Source organism: Lagenorhynchus albirostris, chromosome 3, assembly GCF_949774975.1.
Source record: "Lagenorhynchus albirostris chromosome 3, mLagAlb1.1, whole genome shotgun sequence".
Taxonomy (NCBI): domain Eukaryota; kingdom Metazoa; phylum Chordata; class Mammalia; order Artiodactyla; family Delphinidae; genus Lagenorhynchus; species Lagenorhynchus albirostris.
Window position 1 is genome coordinate 126506632 of NC_083097.1, and position 20590 is coordinate 126527221.

A 20590-nucleotide genomic window follows, 5' to 3' on the forward strand; every position below is an offset into this window, starting at 1 on the left:
AGATGTAAAATAGAAACAAAGCAGAATCATGTATAAAATTACCCTCTGTTAAATTTACTGGTCTCGTATAATAGTCTTCAGGTAGAGGTTCCACTTCATCTACAGCCTGAGCTGGCTCAACCTTTATCTCTTTCTGGTCCTCTCCTTCTTTAAGGCTAAAAGATAAAAGCCATCATTTCTCAAGGGTCCACCTGAATATCTTCAAAGTCCATGATATCAATAATTGAAGTATTCCTCTACTGTAGAATATTCTTTCTGTTTAGGTTTTTCCTAAGTATGAGTATCTTCTTCCCCATTGGCAACTGTTATTAACTTTAAAACCACATTCCTTCAATGTTCATTTTGATATCAGCTTTTTCCCTCAAAGCCATTTAACGTCCAAACTTACGAAAGTCCAGCAAGGGTACTGATGGTTGTACCAGCTCGTGGTCGCTGAAGCCTGGTTCCAAGACCATATTTGTCCTAAACAGAGTTCAGAAATTCCTATTAGAAATTCTACTTTTAAATATCCTGTGTATCAAAATAAAGAATTTGGGGAGGGACAGCATGAGAAGCTCAGGGAAATAAGCCAAAAAAAAAAGCTAATTTTAAAGCTTCTTTTAAAGAGAGTAATTGTAGCCCCACATCATCTTACTCTTAAAATAATAACAAAAGCACCAAACATGGAGATTGAAACTACATTAATGCAGTGAAAATGAGCAAAATGTGATAATCTAAGAATATCTAAGCTATGGCTTAGGCCAGAACTCTGTGGAGTATCTAAGACACACGATGAACGTCTTCTTGGAACACCAGTGATCATCTGCTAACTTCTTCAGGGTTAGCAAGAATCATAAAAGAGAACTTACCACTACATGAATAGTATGTTGCTGTAGGCCCCAAAATAGCAGCAGGTTGCAACAGAGACAAAAAAATGCAGCATAAGACAGAAGCAAACTCATACAGCAGGCAGGTTATATGGGAAAGTTGGCAGAATAACACATTTAATTCAAATTCCTCTCCTAAATACACTAGTGCATATGCTGATTATACCACTGAATTGTTCAAAAAATTCACCGAGACTTCATAAAAGTCTCTGGCAAATATGGATGCTTTGCAAGTTTTAATGTTTTATTAAATTCTAAACTAGATATTTTTATATGAACCTTACCAATTCTTAGGGTTTTAATGCCTTAACTAATTCTCATGCAGAGGTAGTACAAGAAGTTAATTAACCTTTACAGGTCTCATTCCCTTTAGTGTAAAATGGGGATATACCACCTACTACACAGGATTGTTGTGAGGATTAAACAAAATAATATGTATAAAGTGCTTAGCACAGAGCTTGACACATCATTGCTATTCAATAAACATTATTTATTAAATGCCAACCTGCTTGGCTCCAAGCAAACACACAGAAAATAAACTGTTCTGTGAGAGCAAATAAAACTCGGGGGACAATAGCAAAAGCTCCAAATCCTAATTTCTTGCTTCTAATTGGTAGTTTACAAATGAGTAGAGAATGACTTTTGTAAATAATTCCTATCAAAAATTACACCTGCATACATCACTACTTATTTAACCACAAAAAGTGCTCTATGTAAAAGTCAGGGTTTTTTATACTGGAGAAATATTGGAAGGGGCCAAAAAATTATGGTAACTAAAGCTGGGAAACCACTACTACCAGGATGCTAAAGGTGGGTGGGCTACATAGGTAATATGGATAAAACCTACCACTCGCCCATATTCTCCTGTCTTTCTGTAATATCCAAAAGCTGTAAATGTGGGTGCCTACAAAACTAAACAGTAGCCGCTTTAGGAATAATCAGAAGAGAAAGGGGTGTGATGGAGAAAGAAACACAAAGGTACTTAAAACTCAAAGAACTCAAACAGAACTAATGATATGGCAAAAGCATAACCGCTGGACTTAGACACCTATCAGCTGAGGAACCTTCTTCTGCTAGCCATCGTTCAGGAATCTAGGGACAATGGCCACTTTCTGAAATGTTCCCTGTTCTTATGCCACACCGGTCTCGATCCATGAATTGCAAACTCCTTTTTGTACCAATTTCTCACCGAAAAAGCCAAAGGCATATAGTTTCTACGCCGTGCCAGTTTCTTGCGATCTCGCTCAACCTTCTCCTTCTGAGCAAGCTGCTGGTAATATTCAATCAGTTTGTTCATCTGTAAGAAATCAAAGACTCAGTATTCGTTTCACGAAAAAGCTAACAAGAAACTTACAAAATTAATCAACTCCACTGACTAGACATACAATGAATAGACAAGACAAATAATTATTAAGGTGGGCAAGTTTGCCCTCTTCTTCAAAGAGAATTTGTTTTCATTACATGATCTATTTTCAGAATTGAAATGGAACCTTCAAGTTCAACAACAGGAAGAAATGAGCAATGAAAAGGCTTGAAAATTTCACGTTCTCTTTTCACTGCTCTTTAACTTCATTGCTTACTTCCCCTCACAACTGCTCCTATTTTCTCTGCATGACCAGAGGACCGCCTATTTCCAAGGATGTGATATTTCATACTTTATTTTCTCCCACTCTCCATCACGTATTTTCATTTAAAAATATATTTTAATCATAAAAGCAATATATAACTGTGAAAAGTTCAAACAATATAGAAACATAAAGAATAAAAAGTGAAACTTCTCTTTTATCTCTCACGCCCAAGTCCACCCTTCCCCTCCCCACAGGTATCCATCATGAGAGTTTAGATGTCTTTCTTACACACTTACAGACACGGGTATATTATATCCTGCATACATTAAAAAATGCATGTATAGACATATCGCTTTTATATGTGTAAAATAAATACAGCTCTTTTTATTTTTCATATAAGGGGAAAAAACTAACCATTTTAAAACTTTTTCACTGTAAGTGCCATGAACTTTCCATTCAGTACAAATAGATTTTTACCTCATTCTTTTTAAAGGCTGCATCTTATTAAACGGTACAAATGTCCTAAAGGTATTTAACCATTTGCTCTGAGAGCACTTAAATGGTCTCCTGGTACCCACTCTTGTCCTCTCAATTCAGCAGTAATTATTTTTTAGCAACACTAACCTGATTCTGTCAGCTCTTTTGCTTTAAAGGCTTCTTAGACTCCTTAACTTGGTCCACATGGTTCTGCACAGTCTGACCCCAAATCCTTTTCTGCATTCACCTACTGCTATGCTCTACTCTGGCACACTTGCCTCTTGTCTATAACTTGCTTTGCTCCTTCCACTTACAAGCTCCCTGCCTATGCTGTTCCTCTGCCCTGAATTCTTTCCCTTCTCTGCCTGTCATCCTCAGATCCTAGCGCAATCCTCAGATGTGGACCTACCTAATTGAAATTCCCCCTAAAAATGCCCACATGCACAATTTCTCCTCCTTCATATTACCTTGAGTTTTTCCTTTATCTGGGGATTATTTAATTGATTTTTGTTTTCCCGTTAGACTTAAGCTCTTTGAGGGTAAGGACCATGTATTCCTATTGTTTAGCACAACCCCTGACACACAGTATGCAGCACATGCTTGGTAAGTGTTTGATAAATGAATATACATATTTTTGTGCATAAGTACAAGTATTTCTGTAGGTCAGAGTCCAGGAAGTAGATACTGCTGAGAGACCAATAAATCTGTACTAATTTACACTAACAATAGTATATGTGAAAAGGTCAAATTCCATACACTCCCATCCAAGATATTTTCAGTATTTCTAATTTTTGCTGATGTCATAAGTGAATAATTATAAATTATTATTTAATTTGCAGTCTGTACAACTTCATTTCGATAGCATTTTATCATCTTTCTAATATTCTACTTCCAGGGGCAACAAAATCAGTTCTAATGTATATACTGCAGAGATCAATTCACTGTGAACTATTAAAGGATGTCTAAATCATGATTCTATAAGCAACCACTACTGAGTCCAAAGGCATCTTCCAAATTAGTGGTGTTTCCAAGAGTTAAAATGTTTATATGTGGATGAGATTTCTGAGAACAAATGGATCCTTAACACAGTTGGTGCGTACGTGGAAAACAGAAACGTATCATTTCCCTTTTCCAATTCACAACCTGAGTACATAACTAAAACTACACCTAGGTTTCTCTATTAACTTAAGTCAGACTGGAAAAAACTGCCACTGTGATTTAATGTCTTACAGCGAGAAGCACTTTCTAAGTGTAAAAAACACCAAAATACACATCATGGATTTATAAGCATATGCCATATACACTGATAAAATGGTCTTTTTCTTCATCTTTTCTCATTTCATCCTCTCTCTGATGACCCTTTACTTACCCGTTGCGTGTGAGGATTTTCAGGTTCCTGCCAACCACCACTAGCTGCAAAATAAAGGAATATTAAACAAGACTTACGTAATTTGATAATTTTATTTCCACAAAAACAGGTCATCTGCAGGCCACAAAATAACGCTTGAAGACATAAAATCACACAATTTCCAAGAAAGAGTCCTAGAAATTATACAGACTGAAGGGCTCAGAATGAAAATTTTTCTTTAAATATAATGATGGTGATAATAACCACCACCACTAGGACCACAACTACAACTAACACATGTATAACTTCTGTGCCAGGTATTTGAAATGTATCACACTTCATTTTATTCTCATAATAACCCTCTGAGGATTTCCCTGGTAGCTCAGTGCTTAAGAATCCACCTGCCAATGCAAGGGACACGGGTTCAAGCCCTGATCCGGGAAGATCCCACATGCCGCGGAGCAACTAAGCCCATGTGCCACAACTACTGAGCCTGTGCTCGAGAGCCCGCAAGCCACAACTACTGAGCCTGCGTGCTGCAACTACTGAAGCCACGCGCCTAGAGTCCGTGCTCCGCAACAAGAGAAGCCACCGCAATGAGAAGCCCGCGCACCGCAACGAAGAGTAGCCCCTGCTCGCTGCCGCGACTACAGAAAGCCCCGTGCACACAGCAACGAAGACCCAACGCAGCCAAAAATAAATAAATAAATTCATTAAAAAAAAAACCCTCTGTGGTAGGGACTCTCATTATTAGTCTTATTTTACAAATGAGGAAATTGAGGCTCAGAGAATTAAATAACTTGCTCAAAGTCATAGAGACAGTAAGCGGTAAAGCCAGGATTCAAACTCAGGCAGTCTGACTCCAGAGAACTTGCCCGTATCTGCAACACTGGGCAATTTCTGTGTTCTACGACCTCAGTTTAGAGAAGAGTTTCTTACATAAGAGACAAAAGCACAAATCATAAGGGAAAAGATTATTACAGAAAGCTGAAAGTAAAACCATAATGAATACTTCAACAAATGGTGCTGTAACAATTTACAAAAAATTAGCCTTGACCCTTACCTCACAACATTTACAAAATTTACCCTGAAATGGTAATAAACTTATGTGTAAGAGCTGAAACTATAATATTTCTAGAAGAAAACAGAAGTGAAAATCTTAGCGACCTTGGGTTAGGCTAAAGTTTCTTTACTAGAACACAAAAGGCACAACTAGAAAATAAAAAATTGATAAACTGAACCTCATCAAAATTAGAAACCTGTAGGGCTTCCGTGGTGGCGCAGTGGTTAAGAATCCACCTGCCAATACAGGGGACATGGGTTTGAGCCCTGGTCTGGGAAGATCCCACATGCCAAGGAGCAACTAAGCCCATGCGCCACAACTACTGAGCCCACACGCCTAGAGTCCGTGCTCTGCAATGAGAAGCCACCACAATGAGAAGCCCAGCACCGCAACAAAGAGTAGCCCCCGCTCACCGCAGCTTGCCCAAGTGCAGCAACAAAGACCCAATGCAGCCAAAAATAAAATAAAAATAACAATAAATTAGAAACGTGTTCTTCAAAAGACACAGTTGAGGGCTTCCCTGGTGGCGCAGTGGTTGAGAGTCCACCTGCCGATGCAGGGAACACGGGTTTGTGCCCTGGTCCGGGAAGATCCCACATGCCACGGAGCGGCTGGGCCCGTGAGCCATGGCCGCTGAGCCTGCGCGTCCGGAGCCTGTGCTCCGCAACGGGAGAGGCCACAACAGTGAGAGGCCCGCGTACCGCAAAAAAAAAAAAAAAAAAAAAAAAGACATAGTTGAGAAAATAAAAAGGCAAGCCGCAGACTGGGAGAAAATATTTGCAAAATATATATTCAACAAAGGACCTGTATCTACAATACAGAACTCTCACAACTCAATAAAAAGATTAAAACTCAGTTTAAAAATAGGCAAAGAGGGCTTCCCTGGTAGCGCAGTGGTTGAGAGTCCGCCTGCCAGTGCAGGGGACGTGGGTTCGTGCCCCGGGCCGGGAGGATCCCACATGCCGCGGAGCGGCTGGACCGGTGAGCCATGGCCGCTGAGCCTGCACGTCCGGAGCCCGTGCTCCGCGACGGGAGAGGCCACAACAGTGAGAGGCCCAAGTACCACAAAAAAAAAAAAAAAAAAAAAGGCAAAGATTTGTACAAACACTTCACCAAAGAAAATACATAGATGGCAAACAAGCACATTAAGGAAATGCAAATTAAAACCACAATGAGGTATCACTACCCACTCACTAGAATGGCCAAGATGAAAAAAGAAAAACAATACTAATAGTTGATGAGGAACTGGAACTCTCCTACACTGCTGGTGAGGATCCAAAATAGTACAGCCACTGTGGAAAATAGTTTGGCAGTTTTCAGTCAAGGAAAACATACACTTAACCCTATGACTCAGCAATTCCATTCCTAGGTATATACTCAAGAAAAACGAAAATACACTAAGATTTCTAGGCAAATGTTCATAGCCAGTTTTATTCATATGAGCCCTAAACTGCAAAAAATTCAATGTCCATTAACTGGAGAATGAATAAACAAATTATGGTATATCCATACAATAGAAGACAACTCAAAAATAAAAAGCAAAAACACGAACGAACCTCATAAGCATTATGCTAAGTGAAAGAAGACAGACACAACAGACTAAACTACTCCAATTATATAAACTTCTAGAAGAGGCACAATTACAGTGAAAGAAAGAAATCAGTGGTAGTCAGGGGCCAGGAGGTGGGGGGGAAGGAAGTGACTACAAAGGGGCATGAGACAACTTTTTGGGGTAACGGAAATGTTCTATGATTGTGGAGGTGGCTACATGGCTATACACATTTGTCAAAGATCAAAGCATTTTACACTTAAAATTGGTGAGCTTCATTATATGTAAATTATATCTCAATAAAGCTAACCAAAAAAAGGGGGGGGGAACTGTAACGAGATACCATTTCACAACCTTCAGTTTGGAAAAACTTGAAAGAAGTCCAACGATGCTAAGAGCTGCCGGAGATCTGGAGCAATGGGTAGTCTACTCATATATTATTAGTGGGAGCAAAAATTGGTAAACCATTTTGGAGAGCTAAACATGTACACATCTTAAAACCAATCATTTTACTTTGTTATATAGAGAAACCCTTGCTCTTGTGACAGGAAACACACACAAGAATGTTTCTAACAGCACTGTTGTCAGAACCAAAAAACTGAAAACAACCTAAATGCGAAGAAGAGATCTGTGGTAAGTCATGCATGAATCACCCACCATCACAACTACATACCACAGACAAACCTGATAGAGATAAATTGTAGCAGGATGCACAAAGCATGGTTCTATTTGTTTCAAGTTGAGAAGCATTCTTTGCTAGTGGCTACATACATACATGAAGACGTGCAAAAGCATACATGGTTTTTTTCAGATGACAATCTGAATTCAGGACTGTGATGACTATCTCTGTCTAGAAGGCAGAAGAAAGATGCAGTGGGGGGAAGGCTATACAATGGGCTTACACTGTTTGGGTTATGTTTAATTTCTTAAGCTGGGTAGTAAGTTCATAAAAGTGTATTATTTGTATAATTAAAAATAACTTTTTTTCCAAATAAAAAGGACTCCTGTTGAAGGTGACACTATAGCCCCTTGCAAGAAAAGGCAGCGATAATATCCTTAAGTACAGTATTTATATTTTAAAAGTTGCCTTAAGGCAATTATGAAAAATAATTATGTGAAAGAAATGTTTTAGTAATATTTTAGAAAATCTGAATGTTTTACCTAATAGCATTTTTAGAACTGGTGATTTATTCTAAATGTAAATTTGAGAGACATTAAAAAGTTTCTGCACATTACTGACACAATGGCTTACTTACAAATAAACAAACAGTTCTAACTAAAGTGGTTTCAGGGCTTCTCAGACACCAGTGACATCATGGAAGAAATGAAATTACCTGTACTCCTTAAGAACTCCTAGTATTCAATTATCACTGTCAAGATACCCTAGAGGAGCTAGATTTCTAGAAACAAGCACAGCCTTTAAATTCTGAAAAATAAATTCTCCAATTCTAATAGCTTACAGTCCAGAAAGTATTAAAAAAGCACTTACAGAGTAACAAACTGAGAAATCTATCTGGATTTCTAGGCTTCCTTTCTTTAACTTGATAAAAAGAAACAAAATACAAACATGGAAAAAATACACTTTAACTCACGAACTAAGTGCCACTTTGAGGTTGTTTTTTACATGTAACATAAATTCATAAACAAATTCAAACAATTTACTTGCTACACTGACATTAAAACACACACACAAATATTTACTGACAATCTAAGAAGACACTACAGAAACTTTCCAATATAAATCACAGTTCAGGAAATGCCTACCCACCAATGAGCATTTTTAAGGGACTTGTTTAGTTAGTTTTTTGTTTTTGAAGAGTATTTTATCAACATAATGTATGAAGTTAGAAAAACAACCAAGAGCTCAAGCATTCTAAACCAAAGGGTGAACTCAACAGAACCAAGGATTAAGTTTTAAGAATAGAGTTGAATCTAAAGGAACTTCACCCATATTTACTTCCAAGCTATGTAAGAATCTGTAGAAAACTTTTAGCTGAAGTCCATCTTCATTTTAGTTATGTCAAATAACATAATGAGTTTTTAGTTGGCTTCCTCATGTAAATAGTAAGTTGAGTTTTTTTTTTTTTTGCGGTACACGGGCCTCTCACTGTTGTGGCCTCTCCCGTTGCGGAGCACAAGCTCCGAACGTGCAGGCTCAACGGCCATGGCTCACGGGCCCAGCCGCTCCGCGGCACGTGGGATCTTCCCAGACCGGGGCACGAACCCGTGTCCCGTGCATCAGCAGGTGGACTCTCAACCACTGCGCCACCAGGGAAGCCCCAGTAAGTTGATATTTTTAATGGAAATGTAAAAATGGGAATTTTTAACAAATCTAAAAAGTTTTCACAAAATTGAACAAACGAAATTTCAGAAAGAAAAAAGACAATGGGGAGTTAGCAGTGCTGCTGTTTATATAAAAAATAAACAGCAACTCAAGATTTTGAACTGATTATAATAAAGAGTGTTTCTACTCTCTGATATTAACCATGGAGTACAGGATACGAAAAAAAAAGGAAGTTTCCTAATGAAGGTAAATGCAACCTCTGCTTTGAAATGCTCAAATGATGGAAAGGTAATTTAATACCTTAGGTTTTCTTTAGGTCCAAACATACATAACTTTCCTGTTTCACTTATGATACATATAGATGTATCTTTGAGCATGTGTTTGAATGCTCCAGGATAGATACTTGGACATGTAATTTCTGGGTAAAAGAATAAAAGCAATTTGAAATTTTAATAAATGTTGTCAAACTGCTCTCTAAAATGGCAGCAGACAAAAGAACTATTTTCCCATATTCTTGTCATACTAACAGATTTTTAAAATTTTGCCAAATCAATGGACGAAGTTTTAATTTGCATTTTCATGATTACTAGCAAAACTGAACTTATATTTTTGCATATTTATTGACTTAAAAAAAATCACCTCACCAAGTTGTGTGCAAGAAAAAAAATCCAATGATTTGTGCACACTTTGGTTATTGACCATCTTTACTTCCATTTCTGAGAGCTGCAGTTCATATCCTCTGACAATTTCTTTCTTTCTATTGGGTAGCTTTCTGATTTCTAAGGGTTCCTTATTTTTGGTTATTTATCTTTACTGTTATATATGATCCAAGCTTCGTGACTTTTATCTTTTAGGTTTGTTCATGGTATGTTCCACCATCAGGAGCATTTATTTTTTATGAAGAACATTAATGTTTTGATTCTAAAAAAGTATCAGATTTATAAATGCTATTTTACCAACTTTAAGAAAATGAAATAGTTTACCAAGTCTCAGATGAAACATCACGGTCCATGTGAGAATGTGGGAACATAGAAGATTTAATGACAAAATACTCTGAATTTATCGCCTACCTCCCAACAGGTAACAGAAATAATGATTTGTGTGCAATTACAGCACTGCCGATTTCACAAAATCTCATGTTGAAGTCCGCCTCACTCACCCACAGATTTGTCTGCCATGCCCACATCTCTAGATGTCCAGCGACAAAATCCACAGGCCAGGTAATAGGCTTTCTTCACCGTGGTCTTGGCTGGGTCATCTGGAAGCTGTGTGGAAATGCTTGTTGCCCGAGTGGAGAGGGTGTGCATACAGCCGGGACAGTCAAAGCAGTTCGCGCATCTAGGACACGACAAACAATCATTGATTCATTCAACAAATATTTACCGAGCACCTACTATGTGCCAGACATTGTTCTACATGTTAGGAATTCAAGAGAGAACTATAAGGGAAGCGTGGCTCTCAAGCAAAAAGAAATTAAAAAGCACTCTGAAGAGGCTCCTACAAACTTCATTTTAAAATTTCAAAAGTATTACAATAATTATTTTTAAAAATACAATCATCATCAAAGTTCCTGAAGAGTTACAGCATGACCCAATCCTACTCCAGAGAGGGAATCACGGTTAACAGTCTGGAGTTAACTTTTAGACTCTTTCACAGACCACAAAGATTTCTGTGGGACAGAGAAATGTCACAGCTTATGACTTTAGAGAGAACAGACCAATTGCACAATGGAAAACTGAGAGGCAACAATACAATAAGCTGTGAAACTGGGTTTGGAAAATAACTGCTTGTTTGCTGTGCCAGAGAGCTGAAACAGATACCAAACAATGTTACCAAGATGAAATGTTTCAGAAGGGGCATTTTCAGGGTTTTCTGCTCTCTTTAGGCGTTACTCTTCCTAGTGAAACACTCAACATTCCCCTACAGTCCCCCCCATGCCTCGTTATTCTTAACTTTCCCACCATCTGAAATTATCAAGATTTCACCTCCAGTCCTGGACTTGTTCTGATGTTCCATTCCATAACTCCAATTTTCTGTGATATTTTGCTACTAGGTAATATCCTCAGATAAGGATAATAATAGTACCCACCTCATAGGGATATTCTGAGGATTAAATGACAAAATTTAATGTATGGAAAGCATACAAAACTGGTTTATAAGGAGCTATTTCTCCAGGACAGGAAAGACAAAACAGTGGTTCATATCCATGGAGGTACAGAGGTGTGACTGGTTACAAAGGACTTCCACACCATGCTAAAAACCAAAATGGCACCAGTAGCAGTGAGTACCAGATCTTGCTTTTTAATACCAGATCTTGGTTTTTAATACCAATCTTGGTTTTTAATACTACCCAGATCTTGGTTTGCAATACCAATCTCGAATAAAAGGTACCAGGGCTCCTTGGAGAAATGGCTAATTCTAGGACTGGAGCAGAAAATATAGAGGATGAGCCTGGAGTAAGTAAGAAAGTTCTGAAACAACTGAATAACACTTCCCTCCTCCTCACTGCCATATAATGACGGGGGTATGCCAAAGGGAGAAGGAAGTCTACTAAAAGAGGTCCCAATGGCCAAAGCCGGAACGATCTGAATTAAAAAAAAAAAAAAAAAGTAGTACTGGATTATAACCTAAAGTATAAAATAAATATTCACAAGCCCATACTGCTTGAAGTAAATGACTAAATAAATAAAAAGGGGAGAAGAGAAAAATCTTCCATACAAAAGAATTCCAAGTAATACATGGAGATAGCCTTCGTGGAAGGGGATCATAACTCCCCACTATTTAAGTGTGGGCTGTAATAGTGCATTTCTTTCCAAAGAGTACAATATGGAAAAGGAGAAGAAAACAAATAGAGTAACTTTACATCAGAGAAACCTGACAAACACTAGCTCAAGCCAGGTAATCAAAGTTAACATCAATAGTGATGTCATGTTGGTGGTATATACCTTTGATATGATGTGATGAGAGATGCACTTTACCTGTGTGGTTCTCCTCCCCACAACACATTCCCCCAGCTGATGAGAAAAACATAAGACAACTTCCAATTGAGGGACATTCTATAAAATATCTTACCAGTACTCCTCAAAACTAAGGAAAGTCTAAGAAAATATCACAGCAAGAGGAGCCTAAAGAGACATGACTATTAAATATAATGTGGGTATCCTGAATAGGATCCTACAACAGAAAAAGGAGATTAGGGGAAAATTGAGGAAATCTAAATAAAATATAGAGTTCATTTAATAATAATGTTACCAATAATGTTCATTAGTTGAGACAAATATACCATACTAACATACGACATTTATAATATGGGAGACTGGGTAAGGAGTAAACAGAATTTTCTGTATCATCTTCACAGTAATTCTTAAGTCTAAAACTGTTCTAAAATACAATTTATTTTTTTAAAATGAAAGTTTCACCTTTGACATAAGTGATGCTAAAAAAAGAAAAACAGCTTGTTAAAAATGAGAGTTAGTTCCATGTGCTTTTTTACCAGTTATTAAAGGAATAGCTGGGGAAAATAGAAAAAATTGATCCCAGTCTTACCTATTCTTTTTTAGTTTGGCTTCAGCCGATGGCATATTTTCTAAACAACTGGGACAATAATGGGAGTCCACCTAGAAAGAAACGAGAAATCAAAAAATCGGAGGAAAAGACATTTAGCTTGGCTTGTATATATGCCTATGCCAATTAGTGAAATTTAAATTACATTATTCTGCAGCAGAGGTGAGAGACCATTGATCTGGCAAAGAACCTGGACTGTTTTCAGCATCGGGTTTATTCTTCAATCACCTGTTGTTTTCTTAACCTCTGGATTTCCTGAAATCCTTCTATTTTTCCTTTCTGATCTTTCCTATTCCCTTTCATCAGGGTTTTATGTATTAGACGTGTTAAAACATGTTTATGTAAAAGATCTCTATGATAATCTAAATAGATTAATAAATAAACCCAATTTATGAGGCTGTGATCAAATATCCTTCTATCTAGTCTAGCTTTGTGTGACTGCAATAACTTGGCCACACAAATTGTTAAGAGATTTTAAAAGTTTTCCCATTACTGAGGTATTACATGTTCACTGAAGAAAAGCATACATTAACATTTACAAAGTCAGCTGTAGCCAACCAATTAGAGATTTTTAAATGGCAAATTAAACTACTAAGTTAACAACATAGTCTTATTGTATTTAATGCAAAAACATAGTACAAAATTAAATTCATTGTACTTTTTTAAGGATTAAATATTTTCTTTAATGTAGTAGATCCTATTTGATAATTCTAGAACTCTAGTCACCTGCAGATGGACAGATTCACTTGAACATAAATACTATGACAGAAACTGTTTTCTTTTTTCATCATCTGCTTATAAACAGAACCACCTTTGAAAAGATAAAGTTACTGCTCAAATAAGTCTCCAGGAACACAAAATATAATACTGTTAACTTATATTTGCACTTACTCATCATAAAAAGCAAAATATAATTTATTCCTCCCTGTTCCCTTTCCAAATTATGCTCATCCCTTCATGTGCAGCTCCAATCCCAGGCTTGTCATTTGAAATTTCTGGACTGCTTCAGCCCTCACTAGCATCATCCTTCCCCAAACCCTAATGGCCTCCATTTCACAGGTGCACACCAGTCCGTAAAAGATTCAGTCACAGGGCTTCCCTGGTGGCGCAGTGGTTGAGAGTCCGCCTGCCGATGCAGGGGACGCGGATTCGTGCCCCGGTCTGGGAGGATCCCGCGTGTTGCGGAGCGGCTGGGCCCGTGAGCCATGGCCGCTGAGCCTGCGCGTCCGGAGCCTGTGCTCCGCAACGGGAGAGGCCACAACAGTGAGAGGCCCGCGTACGGCAAAAAAAAAAAAAAAAGATTCAGTCACAGACTGAATGTCCTAGCTGAAGAGATCCTTACAGATTATGGAGACTCAGCTCCCTAATGATCACCAAATGAGAATCTAATCCAATAAATTCTAGAGGTGGAGCTGGGACAGCATCCTAAAGAGAAAGGACCTGCCAAAGAATAAGCATACAAAGTGCTAATGGAGATGGAGAAAAAAAAATCATGTATATAATACAGCATTGATTTTTCTCTTGTGTTATTTAACTGCTTTCTCTGACTATTCTTAATAGCATGAAAAATATTCCCAATAAAATAATAATTATTCATAATGTGTAAAATGGCTTATCGTATAGGACATATTCTCATATGCATTTTTAACCGTCCAGGGATCCTCACTCAAGTCCTCTGAATCAGGCTGCTTGGTTTCAAATTTTGCTGCCCCCTCCCACCCACAAATTTTTGGCTGTGTGACCCAGCGCAAACATTATGTGCCTCTTTCTTTAACTGTAAAGTGGTTTTTAAAAAAGGGTATCTATTCTAGTTTGTAGGATGATTAAAGATTATGTAAAGCACATGGCATATATAAAGTACTGAATAAGCATTAACTATGTATTATTACTAATTAGCTTTTCCTTCACGAGACTGCAAGTTACTCAACAGCAAGATTTACGTCTTAACGCGTCTTTTAATCCGCAGAGCCTATTGAATGAACAACATGTTCCAAGTGCTGCAGAAGTTCTGGGGTTTTGTTATTTGGTGATTTTTTTTTCCGGGGGTCTTTTACATTTTGAGCAATCCCACCTCCAACGCCCACTTGCGCCAGTGAAGGTCAGAAATGTACCCTCAGGAGAAGCGCCATGAATATAACACTTTGAGCTTCTTAAACGACAGACCCGATTGTAAGCGCTTTTCACTCAGCTCACCCCATCCCAACCTCGTATCTGCTGCAGGCCTTGGGCTGGGTCAGGAAACATAACAAGGCAGTTGGAAGAGGGCCCAGTTTCTGCCCAAGCAGGGGCAGAACTTCCAGGATGGGAGGGGCTTGGATGAGTGCCCGCGGACCTCTCCACTCCCTCAATCAATGCTGGAAAGACGATATCTCGCCCCTCAAGTGGCCTGAACTAAGCATCCCCATACCTTTTCTCCCCCTGACCCACCCAATAACCAACACCCACCCCCCGCAGGAGATAGCCAGGGTCCCCAAAGTCAAGTTTGTCCCAGAGGGCGCTCTAGAACAGAAGGGCCGCTCAGCCCCACCCAAGGCCGCTCCTCCTTTCCAAGTGACAAATTACGTACGTATAAGCAAATTAAATCACAGGCAAATCTGAGTGACGGAAGGCAGAGCCAATCAGCATGCTAGGAAAATTACCACCCGCTGGTCGCGCTGACTAGGTGGAACCGCCTCCCCCCTCCCCCAACACACACACTCTTCATGGGACGACTACATTACCTCGTGAGACACACATTCCAGCGACCGCAGCTCGCTACAATAGCGGCAGAAGTAAAGCTGCGAGAGCGGGGCCCGAACCTTCTTTTCTCCCTGGACTACGTAGAGAACCCGCTCCGATTGCAGCAACGACGCCATCTTTAGGGGGAGGAGCCAACGACGCTCTCGTCGCGTCACGTGACTGGAGAGCGAGCGTTTCCCTGGCTTCCCTCCCTACGTCTTTCAACGTAGACTTTGACGTAAGGTTTCCGAGCTAGAGAGGCTTTGCGCCGGACGCAAGTCAAAGTGCGCATGCTCGTTTAGGGTTCCAGGTTTTCACCCCGCCTCCACCTTACTCTGCAGCATGTTTGAGAGCGTCAGCCGTCTGGGCTGAGCTTAGACCTTTTTTTGATAAGTACGGAGTCGCAGAACAAATCCATACAGACACAGTGCGCTCCTTTCCTTTGTTTCTAACAGAAAGGAAGGCTGCTCTTCTGTTTTATTTAACACTGCCTCTACCGCCCTCACCTTCCAGACAAACATCCGGAAGTTAGGGAGGATCTCTGAGACAGAGTTTCATGGGAACTGGAAAACTAAGAGTCCACACCAGCACTTTCTTCTGACAGTCTCGTTACTGACCTATAGGAAACTTTCACGGACGTTATCTCGTTTGAAGTTTCTTAGATTGAGCTCCTCCACGCAGAAGCCATATCTCATTCATTTTCAGGTTTCGCATATTTAGCGTTAGGACTAAGTTTATACTGTGGGTGTTCAATAAATACTGCTTAGTGAAGGAGTGGAATCAATGAATGAACAATGTTGCTAGGTGTCGTTTACATTTTTCTAGTGCATAAACTAAAGCTTAGACATGTAAAATAACCACTTAGAGCTGGGCTGGCAGAGACTGGAGCCCATGTTACCTGCCATCAGTTCAGTGCTTTTTCCTTTGTCCTAGTGTTGTATTATTACCTATCTGATATTAGAGTTGGTGATTGAGAAGAAATAGAACCGAATAGTAATATTAGTTGACGTTTATTGAGCATTTACTGAATGCAGAACACTGTGTCAAAACTATACATACATTGTCTCATTTAATTTTCACCAGAACTTCAAAAGGCAGGTACTATCATTATCTCTATTTTACAGTGCAGGAAACTGAGATCGGGGTGCCCTTCTCTTCTCCCAAGAAAGCCTGGCCATCTCAACTGGGGCAGACTGAGATTCCTCTGCTCTGTGAATGGTAGTCAGCAGTAGCAGAATCCCCAATGTGTAGGTAGGGACCAGCCTGGGCCCTGGGCAGCAGCAAGGCACAGGCACTGGCACTGCAGACAGGCACTGGGAGCAGAGGGAGAAAGTGAGTCATAGGAGGATACCTGGCTTGGTTTCTGAGGCTCCCAGGGCCAGCCTGCTTCAGTGGTGCTGGCAGGTTTAACCAAAACAGACAACAGCCACGGGTTGGAGTCTGCTGACGCCTGCTCTAGCCTCCTGGGTGGACTGGATGCCTTAGAATTATCATATACTAGAAAGATCCTAGTTCAATACTTGTATTTTTCAAATGGAGAAAATGAGGTCGTGAGTGTCAACATGCCCCAGGAACATGCCCCAGGTTTTCTCACTCCTGGTACAGTATTCTGTTTTCTAATTCCATAAATGCAGTTCCCTGCACACTACAGCAGTTCATTCATATTCACAGCAGAGTAAGAAACCAGTTGCTCTTCTAACAACACTTAAAAAGAGAAGAAAGCAAATACAAGGGAAACTGGAACATTAATTGATGGCCTACTCATTTTTGCCCTGGAACTTTGCTGGAATTGCATCATTCCCATTATGGGCACATGAGTTTCACACCTCTAGAATGCTGTCTGCTTGGCTTCAACAGTAATTTCCCAAGCATACCTCAAATCTAACCAAGGCTTGTTCCCACCCCCACCCCCTTCTCTGCTTAGTAGACTAACCGGAAGCTAATGCTAATTCTGTGGCACCATGGAACACTTCCTCTGTGCTCTGCTGAGGACGCAGGAAGGTGAGATAGGCATCCTTTTCCGGCTGGAGGATGCACAGGGTGACTTCAGGTTAACCACTGCAGCTATTACCTAGTTGCTGCTAGTGCTTAAGGCAGACCTCAGGCCCCTGAGGTGCTGGCTTATAAGAGATAGCTGGTGGCCATGCACTCTCTGCCCACTCACTACTGAGAACTCGCAACTGACACAAGAGACCATAGCTCTCTGTGAAATAAGGGTAAAGTCATGGAGCTATAGAGCTAAACGTGATCTTAGAGACTAACTAGTTCCCTCCCCTTATTTTCAAGATGGAGAACTGAAGCCCAGAGTAGGGAAGAGACTTGCCCAGGTTCCCAAAGGAAGATAGAGGTGAAGCTAGGGTTTGAATGCAGGTCTTTGTTCCAAGTTTATTGCCTTCACTACACTTTGCTGGACCTCCGTCTCTCCACAATTCACCACCCAACCCTAAAGCTTGCTTCTGGGAGACCACCAGTGTATTGTTTGTTGAATTGAATAAAAGATAATTGAAAATTGAATTGCAGCCTAACTCAGTATACTATCTTCAACTATCTGGAATTTGCTGCAGATGGAATCCAGTAACTAAAGTTTTTTTTTCTTTTTGGTCTTTAAGTAACTCCTTCTTTCAGAAGGTAAAGGAAGAAATAGGGGAAGGAGACTGGTCACAATTTTAAATAGGGTGGTCAGGGTTGGCCTCATAAGAAGGTAAGATAGGAACAAAGATTTGAGGGAGGTGAGGAGAGGGCTGGGTGGCCATCTGGGGGAAGAGCCTTCCAAGCAGAGTCTGAGCAAAGTCTCTAAGGCCTAACTGAGGCACAGCAAGGAGGTAGTGGGGCTGGTAAGGAGTGAGCAAGGGAGAGAGGTATAGGAGATGAAGTCCCAGAGGTAATGGGGGTGCAGCTCATGTAGGATCTTGAAGGCGTTTTAAGGATGTTGTATTTTGCTCTGAAGGAAGTGGGGAGCCATTATAGGATTTCACACAGCACAGTGATACAATCTAACCTACATTTAACAAGGGTCACTCTGGATACTGTTTTGGGAATGGACTGTAGAGGGACAAGGATAGAAGCAGGGGGTGAATTTGGAGATTACTGCAGTGACCAGGCAACAGGCAACAGTGCCATGGACTAGGGATTCTGACTACATTTTGAAGTAGAACTCACAGGATTTCCCAATGCCCAACCGTGGGAAGACATGTACATAGACTTTCATATGAAGGGTAGTTTGGAGTCTCAGCAGAGATGCCCTTGTTAGGCTGGGGGAAAATCCATTTCACGGTCCAGCCAAATTCAGAGGCTGGGAGTTTATTTCCTCAGAAATTATCAAGACTCTCTCTTCTCCTGGAGGTCAAAATAAAAACATCACAGAAAGGATCAGACACTTTTATATTTAGAGGAAGCAAACTTGTTTAGTCTCTAGTTTACTTTGTTCCAAGTCACAAAGCACGGTGATTGCCACACAGGGAAGCATATTTCACAAGAAGCCCAGAGAAAGAGCCAGCCCATTGCTAAACACATGAATCACATCTTCGGAGCTCCAGCTCAGGCTGAGAATAGGAAACTGGTGTGGGCGCACCCAACACATTTGCAATGGTGCCAAGGGCTCTTCCAAACGAGCTTTACCTTTCCCCATGCAGGTAAAATGAGTTAAAAGTTAAAGTGGGGGAAGAGATATGGCAACATAAGTATATATATAACTGATTCACTTTGTTATAAAGCAGAAACTAACACACCATTGTAAAGCAATTATACCCCAATAAAGATGTTAAAAAATAAAAATAAAAATAAAATAAAAAAGTTAAAGTGGGTAGAGCACAGAATATAAGTTGCTACGTATTTGTTATTCGGCCACAGTTTAGTCCAGTCCCTTCATTTGCAAGTGAGAAAACAGTTTCAGAGAGAGGAAGTGTTTGTCTGAAGTTACATGGATCTCCAGCTTACTTAACGAGCACTAACTAAGTTGATTTCTTTTCTTATGTTTGGGTGATTGGGATCTCCAGGCTTGCCTACACTCTCATCTGTGACTCTTGAGTGCCTCTTACAGTGCATTTCTGGGAAGCTCTTTTAGACTTTGAGCTGTCACTTTACATGAGAGAATCTTTCTGCCCTCCCAGGGAAGTTCAATGGGATGCTTTGTTACTCTTGACCACCTGTAGAAGCCAGCCTGCAACTTGTCCTTCAGTGGTATTTATACCCTTGTGTATTCCCCTTCCACATTGTACTGGGGTTGGTCTGTGTGACCAACAGCATACAATAGAAGTGGTGCTGACCCTTCTGAGATTAGATTATGAAAGTCTGTGGTTTCTATGCTGGGTGCCCTATTGCTGTGTTGGGTGCTCTCTTAGATCACTTGTTTGGGAAAAGCAAGCTGCCGTTTTGTGAGCAGCCCTATGGAGACGCTTATGCAGTAGGGAACAGCCAGTGAGGACCAAGGCCTGCCAACAACTAGTGAATGAGCTTGGAAGTAGATTCTCCTGTTCCAGTCAAGTATTGAGATGACTACAGACCCAGCTGACAGACAGCCTGACTGCAATCTCTTGAGAGACCCTGAGTTAGAACCACCTACCTAAGCAGCTCCTGGACTCCTGACCCTCAGAAACTGTGAAATAATAAATGTTTGTTTTAAGTTGCTACTCTTTTTTTGAGACAGGGTTCAGTATCAGTTTTATTTTGATTCTTTCACTTTGAAAAAAAGTAAATGCTAAGAAGTTTTGTTCACATGAATAGGTAAAAGGAAATGAAAAGTTTTTCTCACAGCATTGTCACATAATTCTTTGTATTTCCTCTGAGTTATGTACCAAAAATTCCACCATGAGCCTCAAAAATTAATTTTCATGATTTATTAGCTGACAATCCCATTAGTTACTTCAGCAATTTTGTTGAAAGCAAAGAATTATAAACCTCCTGTGTTGCAAAAGGTCTTGTTAAGCAGAGATTAGCGTCATTCATTTTTCCACATCAACACCCTTATTTTGGCTGGTCCTGTTGTTTGGTACCCAGAGGCTTCTGTCCCTTGGGGCAATGCACCAAGGTCAGATTAGCCACATGTGGGTTAGCGGGGAAAAGAGGAATGTTTTTTTCTGTAAAATAAGAGAAGGGCTGTTGAGAAAGAGGAGGTTGGAAAGGAGACTCAGTGTTTTTAGGGAGATCATTTTAGG

At 40.0% G+C, this 20590-nt stretch overlaps 1 protein-coding gene across 2 annotated transcripts in view; it reads right to left on the bottom strand.

Annotated features, from left to right (window-relative positions):
• The window catches only part of DCTN4 (dynactin subunit 4), a 32934-nt gene extending 17359 nt beyond the window's left edge, over positions 1-15575 (bottom strand). Inside the window, exons 1-7 of one of the 2 annotated variants that reach the window (XM_060144039.1) lie at positions 15440-15575; positions 12702-12772; positions 10315-10493; positions 4281-4324; positions 2056-2163; positions 389-462; positions 43-155 (exon numbers count right to left, since the gene is read on the bottom strand). In XM_060144039.1, the coding sequence (XP_060000022.1) occupies positions 43-155; positions 389-462; positions 2056-2163; positions 4281-4324; positions 10315-10493; positions 12702-12772; positions 15440-15574 (724 nt within the window). In that variant the 5' untranslated portion in view covers position 15575. Of the gene's footprint in view, positions 1-42; positions 156-388; positions 463-2055; positions 2164-4280; positions 4325-10314; positions 10494-12100; positions 12170-12701; positions 12773-15439 lie in introns of those variants that run through there. The other variant, XM_060144040.1, reaches the window with a different exon arrangement.
• Positions 15576-20590: the final 5015 nt, after the last annotated feature.